Genomic DNA, 9,426 nt, shown 5'->3' with positions numbered 1-9,426 from the left:
AAAGGTTTTGAATGTAAAACTGTCTGTGGTACAAGTGTTAACAGTTTGGAGTTCTGTACCAAATTTTTGAAAATTCACCACATAGTTGTGAAAATAGTACCATAGCGATTAAAATAAATAGTATAGTGTAGTGTACAAGGCAATGCTGAAATACCTGGGTTGTATATAACAATATATTCCACTCATTATCTGAATTTCATTGATACACTGTAAGCTGATTCATTTCAAGCAGAGAAGACAGGCGATATTGTATCAGTTGACAAGTCACATAGAAAAGGTGATCTTGTACAATGTTGCATGGGGCATAAAAGGAAGACACCACCTTGCTAAGTTTTTACAGTAGTCAACTGCTTTACAATAACCCTACTTCTGATTGTGTCTTATGTATGTACTGTATAAGGACAATTTAACTGTAAGGCTGACATATTTCCCAACTTGCTCACAACCTGCCAATGGACACTTATTTTTTAAGTGTCAAATACTGAATGGAAAATTAGATTTACCACCTACTACTCTTTCCATTCAGCACTTTAAAAAGAACAGATTTGAAATGTGTATCTTTCATTTTTTGCTATTGTATTAAATGGTAGTTAAAATGACTAAACGGTGAGCCTATCATTATCTGGTGTATTGGTGACTAAACAAAATGTGGTCATGATATTTCACGAAAAACGTTGATTTTACATGAATGAATCAGCGGTGAAAGATGTGTGCACAATTAAAAGTTCTAAACATAAGATAGGGGCATTACAAGTGTTATCACCTTAGAGTTGTTTTACTTTAATACTGTACATCTGAAAAATGTGCAAAGTGATTGAAACAAAACTGTTAGGGAAATGTGCAATACGTCTGGAAAGAAGAAACAAGAAGTATTTTATGTACTCAAATGTACTATTATGATGATGACTTGTGATTTTACTTCACAGTAAGTTTTATACAAATCTGATATTGACAAGATCAGGGATGTACTGTATGCAACGAATCAAATGAAAGTGTATTGGTCACGTACACAGATGAGCAGATGTTACAGCAGGTGCAGTGAAATGCTATTGTTTGTAGCTCCTACAGTGCAGTTATACAATATCAATACAATACCAATATGCAAATAATACAGAAAGTCCAAAACAGAAAGAAATACATCCCCATGAAGTGTACCACCCTCCTTCAGGCCATGGATGAAGCATGCAATGATTTCAATCCAGACCAAAAGGTAAACAACTCTGGAATGTTTTACTGCAGCAGGCTGTAAATTATGGTTAATTCTGGGAACATTGCTGTATTTTCGAATGGTACTGTAATTCACCCCACAGAATAGTGTACCATACAGTATCTTTGGAGTGCCAAAAACCTTTTGACCACTAGTGGGTGCATTGCATTGTTGTTTCTGGCACATTAACATATTTTGAGGTGTAAACATTTGTTTTTATTTAAAAAATATTCCTTCTTTATTATCACCCCTCCCCTAATTGGAGTAAAGTAATGGACAACAGTACTTAGGCTTTTACATACAGAATACATTTTATGGTCATGGTATATTTTACATTAGTTAATTTTTTTTGTTTAGCTACCCTCAACCCCTCTCATCTATCTCTGAAAACCATCCAGTTTTGATTTCTAATTGCCAATTAATTTTCAACTGTGCCGTGATGTTTCACCAAAGTTCTGAACCTTTCTATTCAAATCAAATGTTTTATTTGTCACATACACATGGTTAGCAGATGTTAATGCGAGTGTAGCGAAATGCTTGTGCTTCTAGTTCCGACAATGCAGTGATAACCAACAAGTAATCTAACTAACAATTCCAAAACTACTGTCTTATACACAGTGTAAGGGGATAAAGAATATGTACATAAGGATATATGAATGAGTGATGGTACAGGCAGCATACAGTAGATGGTATCGAGTACAGTATATACATATGAGATGAGTATGTAGACAAAGTAAACAAAGTGGCATAGTTAAAGTGGCTAGTGATACATGTATTACATAAGGATGCAGTCGATGATGTAGAGTACAGTATATACGTATGCATATGAGATGAATAGGGTAAGTAACATTATATAAGGTAGCATTGTTTAAAGTGGCTAGTGATATATTTACATAATTTCCCATCAATTCCCATTATTAAAGTGGCTGGAGTTGGGTCAGTGTCAATGACAGTGTGTTGGCAGCAGCCACTCAATGTTAGTGGTGGCTGTTTAACAGTCTGATGGCCTTGAGATAGAAGCTGTTTTTCAGTCTCTCGGTCCCAGCTTTGATGCACCTGTACTGACCTCGCCTTCTGGATGATAGCGGGGTGAACAGGCAGTGGTTCGGGTGGTTGATGTCCTTGATGATCTTTATGGCCTTCCTGTAACATCGGGTGGTGTAGGTGTCCTGGAGGGCAGGTAGTTTGCCCCCGGTGATGCGTTGTGCAGACCTCACTACCCTCTGGAGAGCCTTACGGTTGAGGGCGGAGCAGTTGCCGTACCAGGCGGTGATACAGCCCGCCAGGATGCTCTCGATTGTGCATCTGTAGAAGTTTGTGAGTGCTTTTGGTGACAAGCCGAATTTCTTCAGCCTCCTGAGGTTGAAGAGGCGCTGCTGCGCCTTCTTCACGAAGTGAAGTTTCTAAAAGATTGTTTCTAAAAGATTGTAAATTAATGATAAACATTTTTCCTGAGTATTATTATATTATTGATCGATTGACTATGACTTTTCAAATCAACCAGCTAAACATTGTTTCTTTACTTTTTAAAACATGATTACATTGATCTTCAATGATCACATCTCTGATCACACATGGGATAGAAATTATGGACATTTGATGTTCAGTCAATTTTAATGGGTAGAGAAAATGTATTGCCTAATGTGAAAACAGTGTAATGTACAGTCATTTAGTCATTTACAGTCATTTACAGTCATGTACAGTCATGTAGTCATTTACAGTCATTTACAGTCATGTACAGTCATGTAGTCATTTACAGTCATGTACAGTCATGTAGTCATTTACAGTCATGTACAGTCATGTAGTCATTTACAGTCATTTACAGTCATGTAGTCATTTACAGTCATTTACAGTCATGTACAGTCATGTAGTCATTTACAGTCATGTAGTCATTTACAGTCATGTACAGTCATGTAGTCATTTACAGTCACTTACAGTCATGTACAGTCATGTAGTCATTTACAGTCATTTACAGTCATGTACAGTCATGTAGTCATTTACAGTCATGTACAGTCATGTAGTCATTTACAGTCATGTACAGTCATGTACAGTCATGTAGTCATTTACAGTCATTTACAGTCATGTACAGTCATTTACAGTCATGTACAGTCATTACAGTCATTTTTGTAAATGACATGATTACACTGTAAATGATCTTCAATGACTGTAAATGTCATTGTACATGACTACATGACTGTACATGACTGTAAATGACTGTAACAGTCATGTAGTCATGTACAGTCATGTAGTCATTTACAGTCATTTACAGTCATGTACAGTCATGTAGTCATTTACAGTCATGTACAGTCATGTAGTCATTTACAGTCATTTACAGTCATGTACAGTCATGTAGTCATTTACAGTCATGTACAGTCATGTAGTCATTTACAGTCATTTACAGTCATGTACAGTCATGTAGTCATTTACAGTCATGTACAGTCATGTAGTCATTTACAGTCATTTACAGTCATGTACAGTCATGTAGTCATTTACAGTCATTTACAGTCATATACAGTCATGTAGTCATTTAGTCATTTACAGTCATGTAGTCATTTACAGTCATGTAGTCATTTACAGTCATGTACAGTCATGTAGTCATTTACAGTCATGTAGTCATTTAGTCATTTAGTCATTTACAGTCATGTACAGTCATGTAGTCATTTACAGTCATTTACAGTCATGTAGTCATTTACAGTCATGTACAGTCATGTAGTCATTTACAGTCATGTACAGTCATGTAGTCATTTACAGTCATGTACAGTCATGTAGTCATTTACAGTCATGTACAGTCATGTAGTCATTTACAGTCATTTACAGTCATGTAGTCATTTACAGTCATGTACAGTCATGTAGTCATTTACAGTCATGTACAGTCATGTAGTCATTTACAGTCATGTACAGTCATGTAGTCATTTACAGTCATTTACAGTCATGTAGTCATTTACAGTACTGCAGCATAATACATTCAAATAGCCATTTTAAAACATGGATCTTAAATGTTTTGCTGTTGGATTAACTGGTTTCCAAAATTGTTGTTTTTTGGTGATTAAACCAACGGATTTATATTATATATATATATGATGATATATGATTAATTTATATAATGATTATATTTCACAGTAAACATATTTTGGATCAATGGTTGTGGTGAAAGATCTCTACAAACAAAATGAATGCACAATGAAAGGTTTTGAATGTTAAACTGGCTTCGTTACAAGTGTTGCCAGTTTGGAGTTATGAAAATTCATGACATACTTGTGAGAAAAGAAACTAACATCTGGGAATAATCTATTCTGAGTAAAACATATGCAAACACACACACACCCAACATTCTCACACAGATTACGTCACGACAGCCGATTCTCAAATATTTTGATATTTTATTGTGAACCTATTTAATCATGGGATAACGGTCAATAGTGGCATTTGTCACCCTCTACTGGACCACACACTTCATCAAAAGGCAGAGATTACAACAGCAGAGTTTATGGTACGTACTTTCACCTCATCTTCGAGCAAAGTGTGGGAACTGGGGCATGACGTGCACATGAAAACTTACCCCTTTACCACAACTACCATGTCTGATTGGTTTTTAAAGGGCCATTCCAACAAAAAGGTACCATATAATTGTAAGAGGGTAATGTTTTGTCATTGTGTCAAACCAGTATTTTTCAATTCTTCCTCTAGGTGTGGGCAGAGGAGTGTGTTCAGTCTTCGCTTCCTACATGCTCCACAAGTCCCTGGCCTATAGGGCCGACTGGTCATGCCTGTTCCTGGATGAGCCTCCCCCTGGAGACCACAGAGCAAGACAGTTCCATACAGGAAGACACCTAAGGATTCAGTATGAATCTCCTCCCACTGCCAACTTCAATAAGATGACGCAGGACATCGTGTTTACGTACCTGAAAGCTTATCCCCACCACCTGCTAGCTCTGTTCTCTGTGGCATGCCCACTTCCCTGTCCCAACCCTTCTAAGATCACATGCTGCATGTGTGGCACTGTGACTGGACCCACAGGTCACTTGCACTGTGAAAGCCCAGGAGGGAGAGGAACAACGGAGGGAGATGGTTGCCAGGCAGGAGCACCAGCAAAGTAGAAGTTGAGACTTTAGTCTCATTGGTCAAACCCATGAAATCAGGAGGCAGAGACAGAAGAATGCAAATATTTCACCTTTGAGGAACGTACCTGCATCCCCTATTTGAATGTTCAAACAAAACAACCAGCACCAGTTTCAATTATAATTTGTTTAAATAAATTATTTTTTAAATTATAAATATCAAATCTTGAAGATAGAGCATTTACAGTAAAAAGCAAAAACTGTGATACTGTCACACATTTAGATTTTTTAAACTGAAAGTGCTATATGTTGAAAACTTTACTGCTGATGTATAATTTTTGGGGAGCATATCAACAGTGGACTAAAGAACATTATACAATGTTTTCAGTGAACTATCCCTAAATGATGCTTGCTTCCCTGACAAGTGCATCATGGACTTGTTACAACTGTGCTGAGAAATGTTCCAGGAAGAGCACTTCCAAGTATATATTACTGAACAAAAAATGTCAAAGATTGTAAACATTCTATGCAACAAATATGAGAGAAATAAGCATGAAAGTATGGAACATTTCTGGGATCTTGTATTTAAGAGAATAAAACGCAGGCCACTTTACATGTTACATTTATTTCTTTGTATATATGCACTGAAAAATTTGCCATGGATCCTCAAAAGGTTATACAGCTGCACCATCGAGAGCATCCTGACTTGTTGCATCACTACCTGGTATGGCAATTGCTCGGCCTCCGACAGCAAAGCACTACAGAGGGTAGTGCAAACGGCCCAGTACATCACTGGGACCATGCTTCCTGCCATCCAGGACCTCTATACCAGGCGGTGTCAGAAGAAGCCCCAAAAATTGCCAACGACTCTAGCCACCCTCGTCAGACGGTTCTCTCTGCTACCATACGGCAAGCGGTACCAAAGTGCCAAGCCTAGGTCCAAGAGGCTTCTAAACAGCTTATAGCCCCAAGCCATAAGACTCCTGAACATCTAATCAAATGGCTCCTTTTACAGTGCTGCTACTCTCTGTTGTTATGTATGCATAGTTACTTTAATAACTCTAACTACATGTACATATTACCTCAACTAACCCAGTGCCCCGCACATTGACTATGTACTGGTACCCCCCTGTATATAGTCTCACTATAGTTATTTTGCCGCTGCTCTTTAATTACTTATTGTTATTTCTTATCTGGATTTTAAAAAACGGCATTGTTGGTTAAGGGCTCGTAGGTAAGCATTTTGCACTGAGCAATGATTTTGCTTAGTGCAAACCTCGACTACATTCGAATAACCTGTAGCCAACATGCATATTGAGGTCTAAAAAAAACTAAGACCAAAACATAATATACATGTTTAAATAAGAAGTGCATATACTAGTACTTTCAGCAAGCACATTCATAATACACCAGGGTCCAGTAAAACAACCTCCTGACCTCCCAACACAAACTAAATAAGTCAATGATCCTTAACGCTCAGAGGTCCAGATGGATCAGATTTGGTGGACTACTTATCGTATAAAGTTCTTGGGGTAGAGTTTGAATAACTTTCCTTCCTGTGTGGGTTCAAACCCGTATTTCTCCAGCTGTTCCTTATCAAAGGAGCCTTCCTCAAAGTCTTTCTGGATCTGTGGGGCCACAGTCTCAGAGAACAGACCCTCAGGGGTGACAGCAGGCTCCGTTCCAGCCGGGGTGCGGTACGACACGTAGGGCTTGAGTTTGAATCCCTCCAAGTTTGGCACCACAAACTGAGGAATCATTGCCTGTACTGGAACAAATTTTCTGCTGGAGGTCAGTACTCCCGTTGGCTGTGCCCCTCTGCCTTTGTAGTGAGTCCTTGAGCCACGCTTGCTGGTGAATTCAGCCATACGATCAGCTCCTCTCACAAGGCCCCTTCGAAGAGCATTCAATACACCCATCGCATTGAAGAGTTTTGGTCTCGATCTGGAGGACAAATCTGTATGGAGTCAATGAAATGGGTGAGATTACAACTGATAGTTTAAACCTACTCTGGAAACAATATTAAGCAGTTAGCTCCTCACTGTAGTGAACCTAGCCACCTTTATGGTATCAGTTCTTTCACATTCGTTTAAATTAAGTAAATGAGACTAAGATGAAGAATGAGAAATCAATTGTTATATTCTTGACTTCAGTTTCCTACCCTGTGCAAATTAGTCAATTGTTAAGCAACTACTGCTTCGCTTTCTCGCTAGCTACTAGTAACTAACGTTAACGGTCGACGTTATCATGCTTGTACCGTTAATGTCAGGCACGACTCGAATTACCACGTTTCATGTTGTGATTCTTCCTGAAGATATGGCTAATAATTGAAAACGTCTAAACATTGTCCTCTGTCCATAGTTTCGTTGCTAGCAAGCTGTTTTTTGTCCCTTGTATGTTGATAGCACGAGTTAATTAGCTAACGTTAGCTGATGTAGCTGGCAAAACACATGGCATGGGTTAACAACACACTCTCGGTTTGTAAACAGCTGTAGTACGGATATTAATTGTTGAAGTAGCTAGATCAAATTTTGGATGAAACGCACGATAGGCACTAGCTACATCACTTCGATTAATCTCACTTTAGCGATAATACGTGGAAATTCTACACACTCACCTTGAACAGTGCCCACCGGAAGATAGAGCGCACACGAAGACACCGACGTCAGAATAAAACGTTTTGTTATTGGTTGAATTCAGTCAGTGGTAGCCAATTGGAATTCCAGATACTGGAATGAAAATACATGTGTACAAGACTTTGACAGTGGAGAATAAAGTGGAACGTTTGGTAATACGATCCAGTAAGTGATACTATTTTAATGTAACCATATAGTGTGGTGCGATTCCTTTGTGTTTATTTGACTGCATGGCAACAAAACTGCAAAGCGGGACTTCGTATGTTTGTTTGTCAGTCCATTGAGCTTCGCGTGGCAGTTTTTTTTATTTTTATTTATTATTATTTTTTTTTTTATTAACAACAAATCAATACATAAAGCACATGAGGGAACACAAGCATACATAGATTACAAACAATGGACAATCGAGCTAGGGGGTACAATATCACATTACAATTACACAAGGACCTTAAGGGACATGCATATACTTACAATTCTAACAGCTTTTTTGTTAGTAGAGCATTTAACCGTCTTAAAATACAGTTCAATTTCTTTTTGTAGCATACGAAAATGTGGTTTTCTGTTTGTAAATTTACATTTGTGTATATGAAATTTGGCCAAAAGAATAATGAAATTAATTACATAAAAATGATTCCGCTTATTTCTATTGTATGTAAAGAATCCAAACAGTACATCTCTCCACAATAGTGTCTTCGCGTGGCATTTGTTACACAAATGGTCATATAGCCGACCGAAGTAAAGTTGGTTTTATATTCACACATTCGGACATTCAACAGATATTCGCCAAAAGCCATTTAAAACTGAAAATCATTTGCCACAAAATCATCAAACTAGATATGATTTATTCTTTAAATGTCTAGCATACTTTTACAACCTGTTTTGAGTAGAAATTCCAGTTTTTACTTTATAGAAATACATACAATCTAAAAAAAATCAAATTTGAAGTGTTATAAATCAATAACTAATTCACCGTTTGTCACAGAAACATCAAACTAGATATGATTAATTCTATAAATGTCTAGCATACTTTTACAACCTTTGCTTTGAGTATAAATTCCAGTTTTGATTTGATTGAAATACATAACATCTCAAATATTGCATTTAAAGATGAAGAGATCAATAACTAATTCAGTGATTGTCGCATAAAAAAGGTGAAAATATGCATTTATTTGCAATAACTGTAAAGAAATGTTGATTTCAAGTGCAATTTGTTCTAAATGAAGTTACACAATGTTTGCAAATAGTTATTTCAAGGCATGTGAATTGAAAGGGATATGGTAATACCTAATACCTTCACAGAACAGCGCAAACTGGCTCTAACCTGAATAGAAAGAGGAGTGGGAGGCCCCGGTGCACAGCTGAGCAAGAGGACAAGTACATTAGAGTGTCTAGTTTGAGAAACAGATACCTCACAAGTCCTCAACTGGCATCTTCATTAAATAGTACCCACAAAACACCAGTCTCAATTCTCACCCCTTTAAGATTTAGATGCACTATCGTAAAGTGACTATTCTACTGGATGTCA

General features: G+C 37.5%; 1 protein-coding gene across 3 annotated transcripts; it reads right to left on the bottom strand.

The window, feature by feature from the left end:
- Positions 1-5,871: 5,871 nt before the first annotated feature.
- LOC118371206 (39S ribosomal protein L41, mitochondrial-like) lies at positions 5,872-8,030 on the bottom strand. Of its 3 annotated transcripts, none has more exons than XM_035756563.2 (2): positions 7,883-8,030; positions 5,872-7,222 (listed from the first exon to the last, which is right to left on the bottom strand). In XM_035756563.2, the coding sequence occupies exon 2, from the start codon at positions 7,182-7,184 to the stop codon at positions 6,777-6,779; it is 408 nt and encodes a 135-aa protein (XP_035612456.1). In that variant the 5' UTR covers positions 7,185-7,222; positions 7,883-8,030; the 3' UTR covers positions 5,872-6,776. The 3 variants fall into 3 exon arrangements, with proteins under 3 accessions (XP_035612456.1, XP_035612458.1, XP_035612459.1); XM_035756565.1 differs by lacking the exon at positions 7,883-8,030 and adding an exon at positions 7,523-7,851; XM_035756566.2 differs by lacking the exon at positions 7,883-8,030 and adding an exon at positions 7,427-7,449.
- Positions 8,031-9,426: the final 1,396 nt, after the last annotated feature.

The sequence above is a fragment of the Oncorhynchus keta genome, chromosome 25, assembly GCF_023373465.1.
Source record: "Oncorhynchus keta strain PuntledgeMale-10-30-2019 chromosome 25, Oket_V2, whole genome shotgun sequence".
In the NCBI taxonomy this organism is placed as follows: Eukaryota; Metazoa; Chordata; class Actinopteri; order Salmoniformes; family Salmonidae; genus Oncorhynchus; species Oncorhynchus keta.
This window is presented reverse-complemented; position numbering and strand designations above follow the sequence as displayed.